At 43.4% G+C, this 25198-nt stretch overlaps 1 protein-coding gene across 1 annotated transcript in view; it reads right to left on the bottom strand.

The window, feature by feature from the left end:
• The window catches only part of tafa3a (TAFA chemokine like family member 3a), a 155702-nt gene that overhangs the window by 55962 nt on the left and 74542 nt on the right, over nucleotides 1-25198 (bottom strand). The window contains exon 2 of the mRNA XM_079509235.1: nucleotides 14985-15097. Within this exon, the coding sequence (XP_079365361.1) occupies nucleotides 14985-15096 (112 nt within the window). The 5' untranslated portion in view covers nucleotide 15097. The remainder of the gene's footprint in view (nucleotides 1-14984; nucleotides 15098-25198) is intronic.

Below are 25198 nucleotides of genomic sequence, written 5' to 3' on the forward strand. Positions count from 1 at the left end.
TCCTCTCCGCTGCTGCCCGGTATAATGTCAGACATTCCTGGATGCGGCCTCTGAGATTGACCTGCTGTGGTGCGTGAATGTGTACCAACATGGACATATGGACCATGGTCCCAGGCAGCGAGGAAAAAATACCAGGCTCTTTGAATGCATGACTTTTGAATGCGCGTGCGTGCGTGCGTGCGTGCGTGCGTGTAAATCATTCGTTATTATTTGCTATTTATATTCTGCCCTGTAGTTTTTCCACTGCGGTGGGCCAACAGAAAGTCCCAGTAGGGATAATACATTTGACCTTGAACCCTGTGTACATACAGTAGAGTACCACATAAACCAGTAAACCACAAGGATCTGCAGTCACCGTGCTCCAAGTCTGCTATACTTATGGGAAATAATGGGCTGGGAAATTCACAGGCAGTGGGTTGAATGTTTTCCAACAAATGCCCCGCTCCTGTATTTAAATGTCATCAGCTTAAATTATATAGGTGAATTGACAAATGAGGCACAAGCTGACCCACGGAAGAGGCCAAGTGCAAGCTCTCCATTGGTCTGTGTCCTTCCATGTATTCTGTGACTGTTCGCCCACCACTTCTCATACTTTCCACTTCTTCTCTGCCTAATGCCCTGTGCCTGTTGTTGGGACACCCCAGTATTTCACCTGGGATGTTTTTTGGCAGCCAAACGGATGGGTTCGCACTCGCAGGTTTGACCCACAGAAGTGCACTTGGTACAGTACATTGAGTCGCTAAATTTGGGCCTATAATGAGAAAAAAATCATAATAACTAGGGTTGGCTACCGGAATGCTATGCCAGTATGGCACTGCTACAGTAGTAGGCCGAATCACAACACTGATTTTGTGCTTGTGTCGGTGCCCATTGCCTGAGCTGTCAATCTGCCTCCACCAAAATGGACATAATAGGCAACAGAAGCATCACTGTATGTGCGACTAGTAAACAACATTAACTTCCTCTGACGGCAGCATGTAGGCTACCATTATAGCTTGCTATTATAAACATGGTAAAAAAACAATGCCTAAAGCTTAACGGTCTAAAGAGTGTGGCTGCATTTCATTCCAAAGGATTCCAACACCAGAAAGTTGTGTGTAAAATGGGAGGGACATAAACATTTAACAGAGCAACTGGAGACGCACCGGATACACTTAAAAACAGAGGAAAGCCCCGACTGCATGCATAGTGCTGCTCATTTTATACTCAATCGTACAACAGGAGTCAGGAGTGAGTTATGATAGGGTACACGGCAAGAGTGAGAGGGAAGATAATAGCGAGACCTCTATGCTATATAAGGGTGCATGTGTTTGGACCTCTATGCTATATAAGGGTGCATGTGTTTGGACCTCTATGCTATATAAGGGTGCATGTGTTTGGACCTCTATGCTATATAAGGGTGCATGTGTTTGGACCTCTATGCTATATAAGGGTGCATGTGTTTGGACCTCTATGCTATATAAGGGTGCATGTGTTTGGACCTCTATGCTATATAAGGGTGCATGTGTTTGGACCTCTATGCTATATAAAGGTGCATGTGTTTGGACCTCTATGCTATATAAGGGTGCATGTGTTTGGACCTCTATGCTATATAAGGGTGCATGTGTTTGGACCTCTATGCTATATAAGGGTGCATGTGTTTGGACCTCTATGCTATCTAAGGGTGCATGTGTTTGGACCGACGTACTAACAGTCCTACAGTCATGAGTCTGACACAATCCTAATCTCCTAATCTAGGGAGCTCTCCGTGGTTTTGACCAGATGGATATACTAAGCTCTTAACACAGCCGACGCGAATCGCGTATCAATATGTTATCAATTAATCAAACGTCGGGTGCGAATCACGTATCAATACGTTTCAATCACTTTTTTATAGCATACTTTCATTCATCTTTTTACCCACCCGGACAATGAAGAACCATCGCCCTATCATTGCTGCTTAGTCCCGCTCACGTGATCAGAAAAAAAAACCCCTCCCCTCCTGAAAACAGGAGGGCGGGCCGCTTTACGTGTATAAACCAGTGTAAAATGGATGCGCCCATGCCGATGTAGTCTGTGTGTGAAAAGAATCAAATTTCACCTAACCTCGCCTCACCAGGCTTTCCTCCACCTATTGGCTTTTATACTCGATTCCCCCCTCCCCTCCTGTTTCTCCTGCAGGAGGAGGGCCTTGCGAGATGGGGGCTCATGTCTCGGAAAAAAACATGAACGGAACGCTGTTACGCTGCCTAACACATGATCTGCAGATTCTGCACCAGATCGGCATTGCACATGGACAGATGCATGTTTACTTCTTCATACTGTAGCGACCAAACGATCCCCGAGCCTACAATACTACGAACTAACAAACGAACTACAGTATCGAGAGGGGCCGCCATGACAACAGACAGTCTACCGTTGGTGGATCACGTATCGCCATGCAGAGCCGTCATAATCGGAGATCGCTCAGACGTGTGATTGTAACGCTTTTTTATTCATTATAATTGTAGTGATAAGACCGCAATGAACGCGTCGGGGACGTAATCGACCCGGGTGTAATGTATAACGAACTTTTCCGCGTCCTAAACCGTGCATGCCCAGGCATGTTCCCTATACTGGCTTGAAAAACAAAATCAGCTCATGATGACAACGCGTCTCACCGTTATACTATAGTTCTGAACCGAACGGTGGAATGGGACTTTTTATAGCCGTACGATCAAGACTTTTGCTGCCCAATGTGCCCATGACCCCCCCCCCCCCCCCCCCCAATGTTACTGCGATCAAAACAATGAAAGCAGTGAATCATCATCATCATCTAAAGGATGCAGAGTTATGAAGGTTTATAGTCAGACATTGACAGGCAGATATAACAATAAACACAATAAATATGCTATACATCCTATACACCGAATGAAAGCCCTGAATGTGTACTTTTACGAGGAAAAGAGTAAACATTGATCCCATGTACAGTCTGTCATAAATTGGTTACTGGGTGGATGCACATTGCGCCCACCAGATATAACTGCAGAGAAGACATGGACCCGAACTCAATATTCACAAAATAAGGCCTATAGCGACATATAAATACTATATACCGTATGAAACAGAAGACTCTCTGCTTTCATAAGAAAAAAACTTCTACTGTAGTAATAATACAAATCACACCCATGTGAAGTGAGTGGTGCAACTCTGTCCCATATTCTGTTCTCTGCTTATTCAATACAGCTCGCTATATACGGACTGAGGCAGAAAGTCATGTAAACCTTTTATTTACAGTTTGGTCTGTAAACTTCTACTGTAATAATAAAAATCACACCCCTGTGAAGTGAGCGTTGCAACTGTTCTGTACTTATTCACTACAGCTCGCTATATACGGACTGAGACAGAAAGTCATGTAAACCTTTTATTTACAGTTTGGTCTGTAAACTTCTACTGTAATAATAAAAATCACACCCCTGTGAAGTGAGCGGTGCAACTGTTCTCTACAGTTGTTCTCTAAAGTTTACATGACTTTCTGCCTCAGTCCGTATATAGCGAGCTGTATTGAATAAGCAGAGAACAGAATATGGGACAGAGTTGCACCACTCACTTCACATGGGTGTGATTTTTATTATTACTACAGTAGAAGTTTTTTTCTTATGAAAGCAGAGAGTCTTCTGTTTCATACGGTATATAGTATTTATATGTCGCTATAGGCCTTATTTTGTGAATATTGAGGAGTTCACGTCCATGTCTTCTCTGAAGTTATCTGGTGGGCACAAGCTGCATTCAATAACCAATTACTGTCTAACTGTACATGGGATCAATGTTTACTCTTTTCCTCGTAAAAGTACACATTCAGGGCTTTCATTCGGTGTATAGGATGTATAGGATATTTATTGGGTTCAATTTTATATCTGCCTGTCAATGTCTCTGACTTTAAACCATCCATAACTCTGCTCGCTGTTCAAGATAACCACTTCCAGGCAAATGCAGGTGTTGCAAAAAGGTCAATATCTCCAGAATGGAACATGGTAAAATCAAAATGTATTTTTTAAATTGAAGTGGACAAGTTCAGCTTTCTTTTGATGTATGCGTGTGATTCTCGCTATAAGAGAACATTTTGCTGTGGGCCCCCGACCAAGGCCTTTGTGCAATGTTAAACGGTAGCAACATCCAAATAGGCCTGTCGAGATCTTGTAGCAATCAAAGTGTTAAAGGACAACTTTAGTTTTTTTTCAACCAAGGTTCATGTTTTAGGATGTTATTAGAGAAAGTAAAAGATAAGTGTTATTTTTTTTTCATTTGCTGCTTTCTTTCGTTTTAGGGATTTTAGCTGTTTTTTACAGGGGGGCGGGGGCATTCAAGCATGGTGCTAAATATGTATTTTTTTACAAAATATTATGGAGATTTATTTTTTTATTATTTACTATAGTCCTAATAAACCCCAGGAAATTACATCTGGCCACAAATAAATCACAGGATCTACTGAATTTGAAGGTAACCTACTGGGGGGAAGCCACACTGTGTGTCATAGGCTCAATGTCAGTTTGACACATTCAGTAGATCTCGTGATGTTTTGTGGCCAGATGAAATTTCCTGGGGTTTATTAGGACTATAGTAAATAATTAAAAAATAAATCGCTATAAAATGTTGTAAAAAAATACATATTTAGCCCCATGCTCGAATGCCCCCGCCCCCTGTCAAAAACAGCTAAAATCCCTAAAACGAAAGAAAGCAGCAAATGAAAAAATAAATAACACTCATCTTTTAGTTTCTTTAATAACAACCTAAAACATGAACCTTGGTTGAAAAAAACTAAAGTTGTCCTTTAATTACTGACTTCAACATGCCTCTCGTTCAAAATATGAACGCAAGGGATTATTCAGCGACTTTATCGTAATGATAGCGAGGTAATTAAGCAAGCAAAAGTATTTCTCCAGTTTTTTGTCCGGAACGGACAGAGTAAAAGCGGCCATATCTGCGCAGCACTCCGAGCTGTTATTTTGAAAGAAATCCCGGTGCTGATTGCATCACGTCTCTGGGTGTACGTACTGTACATCTGTAATCCACATAACTGGAGAACCGTTCGCCCCACCGACTTCAACTCTGACACGCGCTCCAAACCACCACAGGGAGTGCAGTGCCCGGTGTCAAGTCCGTCGGATCGCCGGTTGTCCAGAACCAGCACAAAAGCCTCTGCCTGCAAGGACAGGGCCCCTGCGCAGGCTCTGGACATCTCCATATATGGAGCTGGCCTGTTCTGACATCACAATGATCTGCATATACTCCATATTTGGAGTATATGTTCTGACAAAGAACTCCATGTATGGGCATAAACGGGACACAGACATAATAACTGGGTGAAGCATGCATTTCCAACTTGCATCGTTCCAAGTAAGCCAGTGCCCAACGGGCACCACTCTAGTAAAGTTATTAACCAACAGTAAGGAGTTGTCCTTCAGTCCATTGTTACTTTATTAATTGTCCTCAACATGTTTGTCTGAATTTTGCCTAAACTGGCACGAGCTGTGACTGGTCTACTTTTTAGTACATACAGTTCTAGACAGCTTGGCCTTTGGCCACGCTGTAAAAAGTATTCTATTTGCATAGAATTCAACTAAAAATAAAGAAAGGGGTGTGTGTGTGTGTGTGTGTGTGTGTGTGTGTGTGTGTGTGTGTGTGTGTGTGTGTGTGTGTGTGTCATCATCGACATCGATGGACTGCCATAAGCAAGTAAGTAAGCAAAGCGTGCGTGCGTGCGTGCGTGCGTGCGTGCGTGCGTGCGTGCGTGCGAGAGTTTTAAACACATTCTAAATATTCTAAGTACTTCTTCCAATTTCTCTCTCTCTGTCTGTAGACTCTACATAGCTTAATGCCCCCCAGGGGTCCCAGCCCCCCGTTGAAGATGAGGTACAATAGATAGAGGTACTAAAGTGAGAGATAGTGGAAAATGGAGAATTAATTTTACTTTTATTATATAACCATTGGCAAACGTTGTGTGTTATTGAATAAGAAGCAATACTTATTTGAATAGGATATAAATTTATATGACATCCAAATTGGACTTGAAATGTTATGGCCACAGTTTAATAACAGTTAAATAAATCTGCTCAGGAGGCACTGATTGCAACTCTTTCACACCATTTCTTATTTGTAGGCTAATGATAAGATTAAAAACAATTCCCAATAAATGTCATTAATTTAATTTCGCAATACTTAAACACAAAGGTATGCACGTGGCATGCATCATCATCCCTGGAAGTTCTGCGGGAACACCTACTACTTTCTGGCTTGACATCCCATAGAAAATGGAAAATGCAATCAAAAAGTCCTATTTGATTGCATTAAACCACTCACTTTGCCACTCAATTTGCCACTCGATTTGCCATTCACTTTATGCATGTACATTTTTAGAGCAATTTCTATGTATAGAGGGCTATACATAGAAATTGCTCTAAAACTTTAGATCGGAAAGAGTTGCTGCCAAAGTAGGGAGATAACAATTAGCAGTGATAGTGTGTGTGTTTAAATGCACAGTGCAATAAGATTATTAACGTTAGCATTTGAGGAGCTCAGCGGTAGTGCCGTTGGCGGCTGAGAATGCAACACAGAAAATGACGTAACACGTCATTAAATGGGAATAGGCCTGCTTCGATTTGATCAGGAAGGAAAAGGAGTACTGAAGCTAAAACAGTTTGTTTCCATCTCAAGAAAACAGTGCTGTTGTTACGTTTCGTCCTGCAGCCCGAATGGGTAGTATCTCCCCTGTGCATTTCAGCATTAAATGAGAGATTTGACTTATTTCCTCTTAAATTAGACAGTGTGAGATAGGCCTAAAAGGTCAAAAAGATTGTACTTAACTCAAACAGACAGGGAAATCGTCCTCTGTGACTAACAGACTGGGATGCTAAAATATAGTCCAATATTCCATATTCATGCATTTTGATGTGCTGCATCATCAGTCTAAAATCACACCGTTGGTAACAACTAATGGTTCCTGTTATGCCTCTCACTTTGTCATACTCCTTTTCTAACTCTTTCTCTTCAGATCAGAGCCACATTCTCACTCCCACTCTGCACTCTTTCATGAATAGCTAATGAATGTGAATGGAGCTCTGGGGGATGCAGTAGTCTTATTACAGGGGGTTATGTGTGTGCTGGGCGCTCAGCGTGCTCTCATCAGTGTACGGTGAAAGGTTCAATTGCTCTGTCCAGGGCCCCCACCTCCATAAACAGAGGGGCTAAAGAGGTTTGTTTACTGGACCCACCTTGACTTGACCTCCGTAGCTTGGGGACAGGGCTGCATGATTGCCTAAGTGTTGGTCCAGTCCGGGGAGAGACTGAGACGGGCTGGCCCTCTAGGCTAGGATTGGATGCCTCCTGGTTTTTCCCACCAATATATCAGCATTGTTGCACAATGGTATTGATGGTGCAAGAATATACAGTACAGTAACCGCAGAGAAAGCAGATTCAAGAAAATTATGTATCTACAGTATAGGGGTTAAACCATTCATTTAATAATCAATTAATCATTCAGGGGGTTGTTTTTGTAATTGGTTTAGTTATGTATCTTGTATATATTTTTCTAATAGTGCTAGCCTTTGCAATCATGCTAATACCTTAGTTTGCGATAACTATGGATTATATTAATCACAGATTAATCAGAAATACTATGAACTATACTAATTGCTTGTTGGTTGCAGCCCTATTCAATACATCCATGTTGTACTTGTTGTTCCCACAAGAAAAGTAGCCCGTAGTGAGAAGCAAAGGTCTTCCATTTGTGCTGGCAGTAAACAAAAACAATAAAAAAGTTGATTGAATGAATTCTGCTGTTTTATTCCCCCCCTGTCTTCCTTTAACCTTCTGCTTGTCCCTGGTTGGGGAAACATCCCCAGAAGACAACACAGCAACCTGTTCTATTGGTGCTGTCGTCGGGCAGAAACCTTGTATCTCCCAGTTTCAACATTTCATGTTTTTGTCGTGCAGAAAGTGTCGCTGAAAAGTATAGTTAAAATAGCTGTTCTAAAAGCCCACAGCGTGTCACGACTTGATGTGTCATCAGTCTTGTAGATCGGGTATATTAACCCATTGCCATTTAGGACTGAGACCAGATTCCATATATATTCAAAGATTTGCGCCACATTTTCACGGTTTAACAAAATAGCAGATCTACAAGCTCGTAGTGCGGCACCGAGTACCTTGTAGATCGGCTATTTAAAATAATGGTTAAAGTGGTTAAAAGGGACTGATCGTCACCCCCCCCCCCCCCCCCCCCCCCCAGTATGATCTAGTTTTCATATTAATCTAATCATCGCAAAAACAGTGGCGTGATTTCTTTTGTCTTCTTTTTTATTTATCTCGAGCTCCTACCTCCTTCCCAGCTGTTGTGCTGTATATGGATCCACCCATGACAGCTTAAAGAGCCACCCGCTATGTACCAGCTATTAATTCCTGCTATATCGTTTATGAGCAGCAAAATCAGTTCATGATGTGGCTCTTCCGTGTTGCTGATGGTTTCCAAAACGTTTCTCTTTCTCCCGCCACCTTGTTGTATCTGGCTACGACCCACTGGTGGCTCGACCCATCAGGCTACGACCCACTGGTGGCTCGACCCATCAGATAAATGGTACGACCCACTGGTGGCTCGACCCATCAGATAAATGGTACGACCCACTGGTGGCTCGACCCATCAGATAAATCTGGATTATACAATTATTGCCAAACCAGGGGTGAAGGAAGTGAACATAGAGACGCCGGTTCCCATCAATGTAGGTTACCTGCCGGTGATGTGAGAATAAAGGTGCACTTTTATATTTATTTATGAAAGATAGGCAGTGTCTTTCCTGTACAGACTGAGGAATATTATGAGCCTGTGACAGACGTTAACCCATGTTGTGGATGCCCACCGGGTGCCAATGAGCCCACGGCTCATGGGTCGGGGAGCAACAGCTCGTCTAGCAGGCTAAAAGTTTTGCACGTAACTTTCCGTCTTTTTGTAGACCGCAGGCAGCAATACTATATCAAATTTAGCGTGTGTGTCCATAGCCGACAGCCGCTGTAAGGACACTCTTCAATTTAAATATACAATTTAAATGTACTTTTCTGCATACCGATCTCAAATGCGATTCTTTCTTCGTCACTAATATTTTATTCATAAGAGACCATTTCCTACAATATTCGCGTCCCGGCCCGGGGACGCGAATATAGTGTCCGTAGGTGGCTGTGCATGCACGTCCAATGAACGACTAGTATCTGGGACGTTAAACGTCAGTGGGAGATACCATGTCGACTCACCACAGGGTAAAGTTGATACAGATAGGGGAGTAAAACACTATGAAAAACAAGTTTTTTAAATACAAAATTCAACAAATTAAAGTTGTATAACCCCTTAAATAACGATCAGCCCCAAAATGATAAAACATTTGGAAATTGTGTCTGTGGGTTTTGTGGCTAAAGAATAACTCCATTGCAACAGAGGTTATTCTTTTTTTCCATTTCCTGAAAAGTAACAGTTTAGAATATACGAGGTTTCAGCCCCGACCGTGATGATGCGCTGGCTGGTGATGTTTATCTCTCTCCCTGGGCTTGTCTCTATAGCCTTGGGTTTCTGATATCTTATCTTATCAAAGTTCCTTTGCTGTTCATGTTTTTGTTTTTGCAGTTAACGTGGAGACATCCCCCCCCCCCCCCCCCCCCCCAAGCCAACTGTCAGCCGTGCTGCAGAAGTTGTCCAATTTTCTTTTACTCAAGTCAATTTTAGCAAGACAGTACCTCAAAGTAAAAGTCCCAGTATACAACTGGCAGCAAAATGTTCTTATTTTATCCGAATAAAAGTATGAACATTCACAAAAATGTGCAAATCATTTTTTCCAGAAATTAGCGGATCCACAAGCTTAAATTTAATAGGGGTTCTGTATACATGTTAAAAATCTAAAATAACTATAGTAACTAAAGTTTTCAAATAATTGTAGTGGAGTAAAAAGTAAAATATATGCCTCTGAGATGTAGTGGAGTCGAAGTACTTGAGTAAATTGTAATTGAGGACATACATAGTACTTGTCCACCACCGACTGTCAGACACGCACGCACGCACGCACGCACGCACGCACGCACGCACAGTTTGCCACCCAGTAGACCTGCAGGCTGCAGGGTGATTATATTTACTCTTTACAGTAAACTGTGTGAAAATCCCCTGGCACAGAAGTCAAGGTGAGCCCACCTTTGACTCAACACTTCCACAACCCTGGTTGCAAAGCCCTAAAGTAGCCATCCGTTGGTGTTGCGGCTCTCAGGTGCTTTTTGTCAGCAACCTTTTTTCGCACCTTCCAACCGACTGATTCTCCCAACTTCATTCATTGTAGTAAGTTGTAGTAGTCTGCTTATAAAGGCTTGCTAATGATGGCAGAGTCTTTACCAAGGTTCAGGAAGCGCAACATACTGTGACAGCATATATGATAGATAGGTCTTATAGTCCACTGAACATAAAGACATGTGCACACGTTATTAGTATAGTTAGTGGAGACATTTTATGTACAGTGAGGTCTGTATAGAACCCAACTTGTAACATATTCATATAGCGCGCCTGTGCATATTTATCAATTGTTAATTGATAATATTGGAAATGCTATGAATAAATTCATAATTTAATTCATGATAGCCCACTTATGTTTATTATTGTCACGGTGTGAGTCAGGTTTAGTGTAGGACCCAAATGCAGGATGAGAGGCAGAGGCAGGGAAAGTCAGGTTCAGTGGTTTATTGCAAAACAAATAGGAGGAGCAGGCAAAATCTAAATCCAGGTACAGGCAAGGTCAAAAACGGTAGAGGCAGTAGAACACTAGGCACACAAGGAACACAGGGACAACTATACTGGGAAAACTAGGGGCTTGAAACATACAAGGAAACTGGTTACAAATACTCACAGGCAACATGTAAACAACGAACCAGCAAGGAACTGAAAACACAAGGGTATATAAATAGACAAGGACTAACTAGACACAACAGACAAATCAACACAGGGATAAGCCTATCTCACAGAATTTCCCCGCCCCCCTAAATACGCCCCCTTTCGGGGTTAGTGGTGATAGCGTGACGTCACTCCATAGACGCTACATGTTAACAGAGGTAATTTAAGAAGTCTACAACTTTTGTTTTCTCAAGGTAAGGTTTGTTCTATCTGTTCGACCTGATTTACCATCTTGTTTGCTTCATAATAATATTGGTCTGTCACATTTTTACATTAGAAAATGTACTTAGATTCTCCAGAGAAAAAAACGTGTAAATGCTCATGTTAAAGACACCACTATTTACCGGAAGTGGGCGTGGAAAGCGGGCTGTGAGATAGGCCTATTGGCTGGGAGACTAACATGACACAGGAGGAGAACACTACACTAATCACAGGGTTAGGCAGGTAAACATGGGCAACACAGGAAACCAAGAGACACTAGATACTACAAAATAAAACTTAAGTACACAAAAGTAAAACCCAAAACAAGGAACATAGGGAAACACATCAGGGTGACAGAACAGGTCACGGATCGTGACAATTATAGGCTATGTGTGCAGCATAATGTAATTATTGTAAGAAACCACTGTGTTTTTTGCCCCCAATAGTGCAGTATAACATTACATGCAATCAGTTTAAAGGTATATTCAGTGATTTCACTTAATTCAAATATCACTTATTTTTTCTTATTTAATAATCCTCCCTACTATAAAGTGTGCTGACCATATAAGGAGTTACTCCCTGTCCCCAGTGAGCCCCTGGGGTCAAAAAACCCTAGTTTCGGTTTGGGCTTTGGGTGGCAAAGCCTTCATCCAATCAGGATGAGAGGGGCCTTCCTCCAATCATGATCGAGTGGGGCGGGCCTTGGTGCACGTGCTGTTGGTCTGTTGTACTTCCCCCACTGTAGAGCGTGTGCATGTGCACATCTTGTTACCGGGTGGACCGGGGTTTTTTTCCAAATCACCCAAATCACTGAATGCTCCTTTAAGAGCCAGTTTATACTGCAATAAGATGTTGTTAATCAGAAGGGAAAGAAACACGCTTTCAAAGTGGCGCCCCTATTTTTGTCATTATAAGCAAAATTAATATAGCCAAAAATAGCCAAAACAGCAGATCTAGAATCTCTTATAGTTCAGCTATTTTCACGAATTTGGCCTTACAATGACATTATGACATGGTATAAAACAGGGCATTCATCTCTGGAATATGTTTTAAGGTTATTATTATTATCATTATTATTATTATTATGTTTCTCACTACAGCGACAAAATTAACTGTGGCTCTTATAAGCAGCTCTGAGGTGTGAACATTATGTGCACCAATTGTAGGGTTGTACGGTTTTACGGTTGATTATTGTTATGGAAGCAGTAGAGAGAATGGCAGCGTCCAACAGCTGGAGACTGGTCTCAAACTAAGTGTAATGCGACACCCCCGCTATGGGAACACGTTGGATTTCCACTAAGTTTGGGTGATATGCCAAAGTATTCCTATCAGCCAGCCACTGTCAGCCGCAAACTCGACGATGGTGCTATAAAATGAAATGTGAGAACAGCTACGCTCCCAAGCTGGAGTTATACCTTGCCGTACAGCGGACGGCCGCGCTGTAAAGTTTGTAGATCCGCTATATATTTTGGGTGCACAGCCCCGTCCTACAACGTAAACATTCAGGCTGTAACACACGTGTAGTGCGAGGTTGACTGTGTGACTGTCCCGAGGCTAGTCATAACATGAACAGATGAGATGATCTTTCTGCTGCCATGCTCTCGACGTCCTTGTTTATGCATGCGTTCATTTTGTTTGGTTTGGTTTGTTCTTTTTTAATGTTTTTTTTTGAGTGGTGCAACCACTCCAAGGAACAGCAATGTACGTGTCCGTGTGACACCTATATGTGACTCGTGTTAACCTATGTTTGTGTGTGACTCATGTGTGACTCATGAGTACCAGTAGGGGCGCTGTCGTGCCAGAAACAGAGAGAGAGAAATAGTGCTGCACTGTTGCCTGCTAATGAGAGCGAGAGAGAGAGAGAGGAGGGGGGGGGGGGGGGGGGGGGGGGGGGTGTAGCACCACTCAGTTCACACGGGTGTGATTTTTATTTATAGAGGGACAGACAGTAGGCTGACAGGAAATGGGGGAGAGAGATGGGGGAGTGACATGCAGTAAAGGCCGTCGGGATCGGGAGTCGAACCCGCGGCACACTGCCAGACTCAGACTACCAGCCAAGGTGCCTGGACCGCTGAGTCACGGCCCAGGCCTGGTTTGGTTTGTTCTTGACTCATTTCTGACACCATGTCAGCAGAGCCGGATTAACAATGGAACTAGGTGGAGCTTAAGCGCCAGGGCCCGAAGCTTGCAGGGCCTGGTACGAGACAATAGGTTCAGCTGTTGCTTCTGTCGAAAAATATAACGCAACACAGGAACCCCCGCTAGTGTTTTTGGTCTTCTCGTCTGACAGTTTCTGTAGCAGCCTTATACTAGCAGCAAGGGGGGGGGGCAGTCGGCTTGGGGGGGTTTCCGACGGCTGCGCGTCGCTTCCTCCTCCGACAGAGGGGAAGCGAGTAAGCGACGCCGTCAGAAGCCCCCTCGCTCAGGAAGGCCCCCTCTCTCAGACCGACCAACGTGTGTTGTTGCGACAATAACATAGCCTACAGCCTATGTAAGAGGAATATAAACACAAGACCTTGGCGCAAAACTTCATATTTACCCTGCTCTAATGCAACAAAAGTGTGTTCTTACATCCTCCATTTCACGATTTCAGCACTCGTGAGTAAATTAATGTAATTGCTATTATGAAAGTTTTCAGTGACGTTGCACCCACAACTTGGTTGCATTGTCGTCAATAGTCTTTAAAACGTTCTAATATTAATATAGCATATTGGCATTGTCTGTTGGTGCACACATTATTATATGGACCATGTAACAACATGGTCAACAGCACTGTTTGCAAATGTAGCTACATTTGCAAACAGTGCTGTTGACATTTGTTGGCCACAAAGACAATTTAGACAAAACATGCTGCTGCCTGCTAATGGAGCTTGTAGATATAGGCTAATTATTTTTCGGGAAAATTGGAGATAGTTGAGTGGACCAGTTGCCAGTCTTGCCAGAACAGTTATGGTGACTTTAGTAAATCTGAAAAACGGTATTAACACCAGAAGTGGAGCTTTTCAAAGTCTTTCTCAACCGTCCGGTTCTGTATACATTCTCCTATTAAGCAGGCAGCTTTTTGTTTCGCTTGTAAGCTATTCAGGACCTGAATAGCTTTTTTCAGGAAGGTATGATGTGCGTGGTCCATCAATCAGCTGTTTGGCTGTTGAATACAGTATAAGAAAATACATGAAACAGCATCGTTTTTTCCCTATCTCATCATTGCCATGCATATTTCTTGTTAATGACTGTATTAATAACCATAAAGTAATCTCCTAGTCCTTACATACTGTAATAGTTTAGCAGAGACTGAAGTTGGAAAGGCTGTGCCCAGTGCGGCTGTGTCTTGTGTGTCAGTGGGCAGCGCAGGCAGTAGTGGATATGCGCTAAACGGCGAAGCGCATGCATGTTAATTAATTGGCTGAATCTGTATGGCCTTTTGATTTGGTGAAGCGCCAGGGCCTTGAGAGGGGTTGATCCGTCACTGCATGTCAGATACTTATGTAATACGTAATATCACTGCGATCCACGAGCATATCAGACACGTGTTATTCAGAGTGTGGCGGATCAACTCTGGCACAGAGGGACGATCTTGATTCTAGACAGTGGCTACGGAAGCCCATATGGGCAAACGATGACAATACAATAGGGAAAGGGGCCATCTTGTGGGTTTTTTAGGACACGTAAACCGTTGGTTAAAAATGTAGAAACCATGCACCAAACCTTACACCTGTGTGAATACGGACGTAGAGAATTGGGGCTCAGCAAACGTTCCCATTTAGCAGACGCTCTTAATCCAGAACGATTTACAGTACGCAAGAACAAAAAACATGGTAAATACATCAAATACATAAAAATAGTATGTATGTACCTATGTGACTTCTGTGTGACGACGCGTTGGTCAGCTGGCCCCACAGAGTCACCAAGCAGACGGTCACCAGCAGCATCTGTCTGCACATGCTCCGCAGGTCCCTCTCCCGCATTCTGGGGGGAAAAGGCAAAACAAAATGGCCATGGGCAAGCATGTCTTGATGCACATTCATACAAGAAGAGTGGGTATAGCCCAGGCAAAAGGCATCAACTTCAAAATATTGCTGCTACATAATCAAACCCGCGAGCAATCTTATATAGTTTCGTACATAGACTATAAAAGTTATTTAGCACTTCACCAAATGAACGACATTCTCTTATAGCTAATAGGTACAGTATAGGTTTGTCTGCTCTCAACATGCTCTTTCGTCCGACGTCTGAACAAGGGAGGTGATTTAACTACAAATTGATGGGAGGTCTCGACAGAACGTTTCCTTAGAACTCGTGCACATCCAGATGTCCTGACTCTCAGTCAGAACTATAGTTCCGGAAGCCTGTCCGAACCAGGAGGAGGAAGAGTATTGGCCTAAAAGCTTTGCAGAGAATGAAAACAAAGTGCTCTTGGTGCTTGTGCGACAGCACTACAATGCACAGGCACTGCCAGGCAGCCACACTTGGGCTGACGCCAGCAAGCTGTCCAAGAAGCCCATGGTTGGATGTCAATTAGAGTAAACTCCCGAAATCACAAAGTAGGGATTTAGGAAGCTTTAGAACAACAGGCCTCCTCTGCCATGTCAAAGATTAGCTCACTGTGTGGCATGCACAACAGGGTTCCCAGCATGCATGTATCAAACATAGCCTCATTGCCAGTGGTGAATTTAAATATTTTACTTAAAGGACGACTTCACCCATTTATTTTCAACCTATCTTCATGTAATTTTAAAAAATCTACTCTGCATGTGTGTCAGAGCAGGGCTGTGGACACTTCAGAAACCCATGCACCTACCAGTGACATCATTATTATGCAGATTGAGTTACATTTTTATTTTAGGCTTAATTATTAGCGTGAGAACATTATAGCATGCAGCTAACTTGCCAGTAATAGAAAGCCTACAGTTTCTATTAGCTTGGATTCCCCATCGATGATGACACTGGTAGGTGGGCTTCTGAACTGTCCACACTCCACAGCCCTCCTCTGAGACACAGTGAGTAGACAAAAATGGTACATTATTATGAGCATTAGTGAGGATCAATTATATGACGATAGGTTGAAAAAGACCACAATATACAACATTAAACATCCTCCGATTTTCTGAATTTGTCAATTTATTTTTTGCAAAATAGCAGTTCTACAAGCTTGTAGATCAGCTATTTTCGAAGAGACAAAATATAGGACTTATATCGTTAATGTAAGTATGTTTTGTAATACAAAGTATACTAATTGGAGGTGTAAAAAGTATTATATTTGCTACTGAGAGCTAGTGAAGTAAGGAGGTTGGACAGGTTAATTGTCAGTATCTGCTCCTGCTGTTAAATGTATGGCTAACTTAATGGCTGCCATGTGAATATGGTCTATATATGCTCTAGTCTAGACCCCTGGGAGATGGATTGCTGAGGTGGAGCGCAACACCTACCATCAGCTCCCGGCTCATACGCTGAGCTGGCGGTGCCCAGGATTGAACCCGACTGAGCTTCCCGGACACTGGAAGTATTAACTCATTCGCAGCCAACACTGCCATTGCCACGGCTGCCCAGTTCACTTCAATCTTATAACCGTCTTATTTTGAAAGCCGTATCTCTCGGAAACTGAGAAACAGGAAGTGTAAAATCGATATGTAACGTGAATGTAATTTAATTCAAAACATACATCTTGTAACCAACGATCATATAGAAATGAGCCGCAAATCAAGCTTGTTTTGATCCAAAACTCAGCCTGGAAGAAGAATCTGAGATATTAGGATTCTAAAAATCTCTATTCCCATAGACAGCATAAGCCAGCAGACATTTCACTCCCGGTTTCTTTTTTCCCTGTTTACATCATCGCACCGGAACCAGAGTGTTACGAGCGCGTACAGAACAGAGTTGTGAAGCGTAATCAATTCATATTAAAAAGACGTCCAAAGATGATCTCGGCGTCGAGAGCCCAAGTAGGTAAAGGCATTAAAATACACTTTTTGTTTTAACCTAAACATATATCACTTACCCTATCTTTAAGTACAGTACTTGAGTTAATCTAGTTATGTTCCACCACATGCTCACTCACTACTTGGACATTCAAACGCTGGGTAAGAAGACAGAAGGTGATATCAGGCAATACCCTGTATGCTCATACTGAAGTCCTAGCACACGCCGACTGCCTGCCGTTTCTGTAAAGAGCTTTATTCAAAGAAAAACAAACACATTTGTGTTGACTTAGTGCCCACTGATGAAACACAAATGTTAGTATGCATCCTTGCATAATGATTCACGTGTTTGTGTTTTCCCTGGCTTGAATGCTGTCATGACAAAAATGATCCACATGGTGCGCTACATTACACTATTTTAAATAATCTACTCACTGCGGATGAAGGAAGGACGGAAGGAAGGAAGGAAGGAAAGAAGGAAGGAAGGAAGGAAGGAAGGAAGGAAGGAAGGAAGGAAGAAAGAAAGGTCCTGTATCTTTTCCGTCTCCATCTCTCCTCTCGACTCTGTCCTGTGTGTGTGGCTACCTGTGCGGTGAGTAATATTGTTTACAGTGTGGTCTGACTGGGCTGTGCTCTGCCTAGTAATCTTCATGTACTTTCACAGACTCGTTGTCCAGTAACACACAGTGTGTCTCTGTCTAAGAGGCCCACCGAGAGGCGAACAAACAACGCAATCAGCAGCTCATCTTATTGCCTACAGAGTCGGCTCGCTCTCTTGGGGGGACACCAGTCGCAAATCACAGTCAACAGCCCACACACACACAGCTCGCACGCACGCACGCACGCACGCACGCACGCACGCACGCACGCACGCACGCACGCACACACACACACACACACACACACACACACACAAAACCAACCACCCAAATTAGCAACGATTGGTTTCATGCAAAGTACTTAACTCTTGTTTATTTGGCAGGGGCCTGCAACAGCAGAGGAAGATGTCTCGCTGCATCTGCCTTTGCGCTGACAGTCTGCGCTGGTGGAGGTATTATAACAGCTAGGGGTTCTACATGATGCACTGCACGCTATCAAAATAGCAAAGAAAGTCAGCATGTGACTGCTGGCAATGTTCCCATTAGATATCTACTACAGTAACTGTAACAGAATTACACAGATCTCGTAGATAACCATTCAATCACATGCATCACCCCACGTTAAATGAAATGTTATAGGGCTTAATGATCCAATCAATCAAATCCAATCAAACTGATTTTATAAATATATCCATATATAGGCCTATACTGTGTGTACAGGTTTGTGGGAGTGCGGGTACATGTACTGTAGATAGATGTGCGTATGGGCGAGCACGATGCCCTTAAATGGTAAATGGTAAATGGTGCATTTATATAGCGCCTTTATCCAAGGCGCTTTACATAGATTGTGCATTACATTCACCCATTCACACACACATTCATACACCGATTGCGGCGGTACCAACCAGCACATCGGGAGCAATTTGGGGTTCAGTGTCTTGCCCAAGGACACTTCGACATGTAGACAGGAGGAGCCGGGATTCGAACCGCCGACCCATGGATCATTGGACGACCTGCTCTACCTCTTGAGCCACAGTCGCTTATGCAGGTTAACACATATATAGGGTGCGTTCGGAGTGCGTTCGGAGTGCACTGTGCAATGCAAACTAATAGGCGAGCGCGCTCCGGTGCAGTATTTCTGAACGCACCCTCAGTTTCTAACATGTCGCTTCGAGACCGACCGATGCCAGATTGTCAAAGCTATTGTCAACAATAAAATAAACACATAATACGTATGTGTTTGGCAAGGAATTATTTGGCATAATGACAACTATATATCCTACAAGGTCACTATGCATATAGTGACGAGCAGCTTGTAGATCTGAATGTTTTTTAATACCTTAGAAATGTTGCTTTTAATGGCATGCTCAAATTAGGTAAATATTAGATATTTTGCATCCCTAATTAAAAATAAAAATAAATAAATCGCAACACATCCGTTGCATAATTGCAGACACTGATGACGTCAAACAAAGTCATCTGTTTGGCTGATATATTGGCTTGAACGATAATATCGGCCTGGCTTCAAGTCTCCGTGTTCAGGTGGCTGGGCAGAGCTGGTTAACTGGACAATTACTTCACCCGATGGTTCTGGTGAAGGGACCAGGTGGGACCAGGTGGTGAAGGGACCAGGTGGCTCATCACAGAAAGGACTGAGGAAGGACATGGTGATAGAGATTATCTTCATACAGACTTGGCACACATTTTAAGGCATGGATACGCATGCCTTATTATGTAGCAAATTATGTGCAAATTATGTAGACAGACAGACAGACAGACAGACAGACAGACAGACAGACAGACAGACACTTTTTCTTGTTTACTTTAATATTGGAGTATTCCGTCATTTAAAATCCGTTGACGGAATTCTCCGTCATTTCATGTACTTCATGGTAAGAAACTGTCTTGCCTTCGTCACCCCCAGCACAAGGATTTTTGCCCACAGCCCCATAGAGCTCCCATTCAAAGTAGGATCGTCCTTGCCTCGTATCTCTGGTGATGATCCATCCGAGGTTCGGATGTGATTTGGGATTTGGGATCGCATCGCTCCCGACATGTTACCGCTTCTGGCGAAATATAAACAGCGTGAGCTACTGCTAACACAAGCCGTTTCTTACAATGGAGGTCTGCGAGCGAGTAACCCGGATGTGAAAACATGGTAATCTGCCGAATTCTGCGTGGCACAGCTAACTGGCCTTTGTCGCCACCTTGCGGCAGACAATTAGTTAAAAAGAATCCTATTTGTATCCTATAATTATTTAGTCTCGTAATTTCTGTGCTGTATACGTGGAATAAATGTTACAGCAAAATTAATTCAGTGGGATGGGATGAAAATGTAATTACCTTGAATTAAATAGATTAATGAGATTTAATGCAGATTTAATGGAATTGTGTGTATTACTGTATACATACATACACACACACGCACATACATACATACATACATACATACATATGTAACAGACGTGATCTTGCGTTGTGTTATGAAGCACCATAGACCAGGATCTCAGCAGTGAATGGATTTATTTCTGTACAAAAGACAACGAGGCAATCACTACTCTGCACTGACTTGGATATGTTTTCCAGAATAACAATTGCGCTTTCAAAGCCAATATGAAATAGCAAGAGATGACAATAATAAATACAATATGTACCTGTACAAAAGACAACGAGGCAATCACTGCTCTGCACTGACTTGGATACGTTTTCCAGAATAACAATTGCTGGAAATAAAGCAGATGCAGTACCATGAAAACACAGTATGTGTCTTAACAACTTTGGGTACATATATGTATCAATATATTACACAATTGTAAAGGAAAATAATAAAATAATCTGCAGAGCAAAATAAACACAACCTACCGCTTTCAAAGCCAATATGAAATAGGAAGTGCGGTAGGTTACGTCATTTCCTTAAAGGCAACCTCCTGAACTCTTAAAGTCACAGAACACTGTATCACAATACAATATAATGCCTGGGCAAGTGGAAGCACTATTAACCATGTTACACATACGCACGCACGCACAAAAGCCTCGCCCAAAGCTCTGCATTCTAAAGCCCAACCAGGTGCAGTTATGTACGGCCTGAACAGGCAAACGTTCCGAACAGCCACAGGCTCCGAACAGGCTATCTGCATTATAGTTCTCATGAAGTTTGCCACAACGTGATTGTACTCATGGAAAGTAGATATAATTTCAATGTCGTGCACTACTGTAAAAGTAGATGGTGATCACTGCACTTTGCAGGCTGGAAGGTTAGCTGTCACCCTGTGACCAAGTGGTATTGTTGTATAGAGCGTCGCAGTCCCGCCTCCTACCCTGGACCTAGAACAAATAAAGAGGATGGTGCACGGAGGTGCGGCCCACTCTCCTTTGGGAGGTTTGCACATGCTCAGTGTAAACAGGAACTGCGATGATGGAGTGTTCCAGCAGAGGTGCTAGAGGTGCATGAGAGTTGCTGACCCTGAACTGAAATAATAAAAAGGATATCACAAAAAGAGAATAGTACAAAGTAGATTTTGTTTTTATTTTAAAAAGTACATCAATTTCATAACTGGATTTTTTTTGTGTATAACAGCCTGAAAGATAAAGGACAATTACATTTACTAAATGTTAAAGTTTTTGTATATTTTCTTTTGTGGATTTTCCATGTTCTTTAATTAGTGTGTCAAACTTTTATTTTTGGACCAAACAAATAATTAGAAAGAAGAAAAAAACTGCACTTTTTTTGTTGTTTTTCTTCTTTGTAATTATTTGTTTGGTCCAAAATATTGTTTGTGTTGTCATGAGTTGTCACGACTCGAGTTGGCTTTGTCCGCGGCGTAACCGTCTTTAAATAAATACTTTAAGAAATGTCTATGGGAAAAATGCATTGGGTTTCATTTCCTGGTCCATGGTAGGGGGCGGGACTGCGACGCTCTATAGGGGTTGTTTATTAATAACAGGCTGGTGTTCTGCTGATGAAATCTGGGATAGCCTAAGTGGTCTGAAATAAAAGGATAGGCTATAGAGAACAAAAAATAAACATCTAACATTTTTTTATTGGGTTATATAATCATTGGTTAAGTTTAGGCACCGCCAACAATTCACATTAACAGTTTATCAATGGCTAACTATGAAGCTTAAAATATGCATAGAACAATGTCTCGTGTATGTGATTGAAATTGCCAGCTGTAAAGCTATACAGTACAACCATTTATATCCTGCTATCGTCTCTCTGCTCCCGCATGAGAAACATCTATTACCAATATTGGACAATTATTGTCAGTCAATTATTGAGGGGAATTTCACGTCTGCTATTTATTAATCTCTCAGTCAAGACAGATTCAGAGCTCGGCAGATACTACAGTAACTCCCGTTACTGTACGTTACTGTACTGTAGAGTTTGTTGATAGTAGGAATGATAACAAAGATCAGTGGTGGAAAGTAACTAAGTAAATTTACTCAACTACTGTACTTAAGTACTTAAGTATTTTGATGCCAATACTTTTGTACTTTACTCAAGTAAATCTTGAATTTCTGACTTTATTTCTACATTGATACTTTTACTTGAAAAAGTAAAAAATGTGAGTACTTTTTCCACCACTGACAAAGACACACCACATGAAGAGGAGGGTTGGAAGAGAGTCGACATCCGGTCTCTACATGTGGAAGGGGTGGTGACCACATCATACTCTACATGTGGAAGGGGCGGTGACCACATCATACTCTACATGTGGAAGGGGTGGTGCCCACGCATACTCTACATGTGGAAGGGGTGGTGACCACATCATACTCTACATGTGGAAGGGGTGGTGCCCACATCATACTCTACATGTGGAAGGGGTGGTGACCACATCATACTCTACATGTGGAAGGGGTGGTGCCCACATCATACTCTACATGTGGAAGGGGCGGTGACCACATCATACTCTACATGTGGAAGGGGTGGTGCCCACATCATACTCTACATGTGGAAGGGGTGGTGACCACATCATACTCTACATGTGGAAGGGGCGGTGACCACATCATACTCTACATGTGGAAGGGGTGGTGCCCACATCATACTCTACATGTGGAAGGGGTGGTGACCACATCATACTCTACATGTGGAAGGGGTGGTGCCCACATCATACTCTACATGTGGAAGGGGTGGTGCCCACATCATACTCTACATGTGGAAGGGGCGGTGACCACATCATACTCTACATGTGGAAGGGGCGGTGACCACATCATACTCTACATGTGGAAGGGGTGGTGACCACACCATACTCTCTCTACATGTGGAAGGGGTGGTGACCACATCATACTCTACATGTGGAAGGGGTGGTGCCCACATCATACTCTACATGTGGAAGGGGTGGTGACCACATCATACTCTCTCTACATGTGGAAGGGGCGGTGACCACATCATACTCTCTCTACATGTGGAAGGGGCGGTGACCACATCATACTCTACATGTGGAAGGGGTGGTGCCCACATCATACTCTCTCTACATGTGGAAGGGGAGGTGACCACATCATACTCTACATGTGGAAGGGGTGGTGACCACATCATACTCTACATGTGGAAGGGGCGGTGACCACATCATACTCTCTCTACATGTGGAAGGGGCGGTGCCCACATCATACTCTACATGTGGAAGGGGCGGTGACCACATCATACTCTACATGTGGAAGGGGTGGTGACCACATCATACTCTACATGTGGAAGGGGTGGTGACCACATCATACTCTACATGTGGAAGGGGCGGTGCCCACATCATACTCTACATGTGGAAGGGGCGGTGACCACATCATACTCTACATGTGGAAGGGGTGGTGACCACATCATACTCTACATGTGGAAGGGGCGGTGACCACATCATACTCTACATGTGGAAGGGGCGGTGACCACATCATACTCTACATGTGGAAGGGGTGGTGACCACATCATACTCTACATGTGGAAGGGGCGGTGACCACATCATACTCTACATGTGGAAGGGGTGGTGACCACATCATACTCTCTCTACATGTGGAAGGGGCGGTGACCACATCATACTCTACATGTGGAAGGGGTGGTGACCACATCATACTCTACATGTGGAAGGGGCGGTGACCACATCATACTCTACATGTGGAAGGGGTGGTGACCACATCATACTCTACATGTGGAAGGGGCGGTGACCACATCATACTCTACATGTGGAAGGGGCGGTGACCACATCATACTCTACATGTGGAAGGGGTGGTGACCACATCATACTCTACATGTGGAAGGGGCGGTGCCCACATCATACTCTACATGTGGAAGGGGTGGTGACCACATCATACTCTACATGTGGAAGGGGCGGTGACCACATCATACTCTACATGTGGAAGGGGCGGTGACCACATCATACTCTACATGTGGAAGGGGCGGTGACCACATCATACTCTACATGTGGAAGGGGCGGTGACCACATCATACTCTACATGTGGAAGGGGCGGTGACCACATCATACTCTACATGTGGAAGGGGCGGTGCCCACATCATACTCTACATGTGGAAGGGGCGGTGACCACATCATACTCTACATGCTGCATTTGTGGTCTGGAAAGGGCAGTTGTTTTACAGACGGGTAAAAGGGCAGGGGCTGAAGCCCCCTTTGATGTCTATGTGTGCACGTCCCTGAAAGTAAGTACATAACAACACGCTACTGCTCTGTGGAAGGGTACCGGGGAAACAATAGCAGGCATCTAAAGCTATCAACACCACCATGGCATTCTTCTGGTGTGGAGAGAAATGTGAGCTGCTGTGACAGGAGAAGGATGTCAAATGGAATACAAGCACCTTATGGCTCCTACACACTGCCCGATATTTGCTCCGATTATGCTGTCGGGGAGCATTTTTGGCGCTCGCCGACAAAACCCCCGATCTGACGTAAAAACGGGCTTTGATCGGTGAGGTTTTGCTCGCTGTGTGTGAAAGGAGCTGCGAGAAGATCCAGCGCCGATAAAAGCGCTCGCCGACCCCTCCCCGACCATTTCTGAACATCTAGCACGTTTGATATTTGACTCTGTCGCCGACTGGATATCATACAGTATGAACTGGGTTGCGACTGCGCCCCGATAAGGCCTGTATTACAGCCAATGAGAGCACACTGTTCACAGCACTGCTGTCTATCTGTCTGTCTGTCGACTGTATGATCAGATACCTATATATAACCTCTCGCGGAGAGAGACAGAGTTATTTAATGAAACTCAAGATTATAACGTCCTGTAGCACTATCACAAACATGTTGCCCTGTGTAGTCGCACGCAGAGAGAGAGAGAGAGAGAGAGAGAGAGAGAGAGATGCGCCCTGTGTGGGTCTCGCGCTTGTATCACCGCATCCTGCGCGTGCATGTCAAAATGAATTGGAATAAAAAAACAAATGATGTAGCCGCTGCCTATATGTATCGGGTCTGGATCAGATCTTGGTGAACTCTTGCAGTGTGTGATCCCTGGTCGACGATCAATCGTTTAGTGTGAAAGCTACAAAGACATAATGACAGCCGATTTAAAAAAAATCACACCCGTGTGAACTGGTGTAAGGTCTTATATAGCCTGTC

The sequence above is a fragment of the Electrona antarctica genome (assembly GCF_951216825.1).
Source record: "Electrona antarctica genome assembly, chromosome: 9".
In the NCBI taxonomy this organism is placed as follows: Eukaryota; Metazoa; Chordata; class Actinopteri; order Myctophiformes; family Myctophidae; genus Electrona; species Electrona antarctica.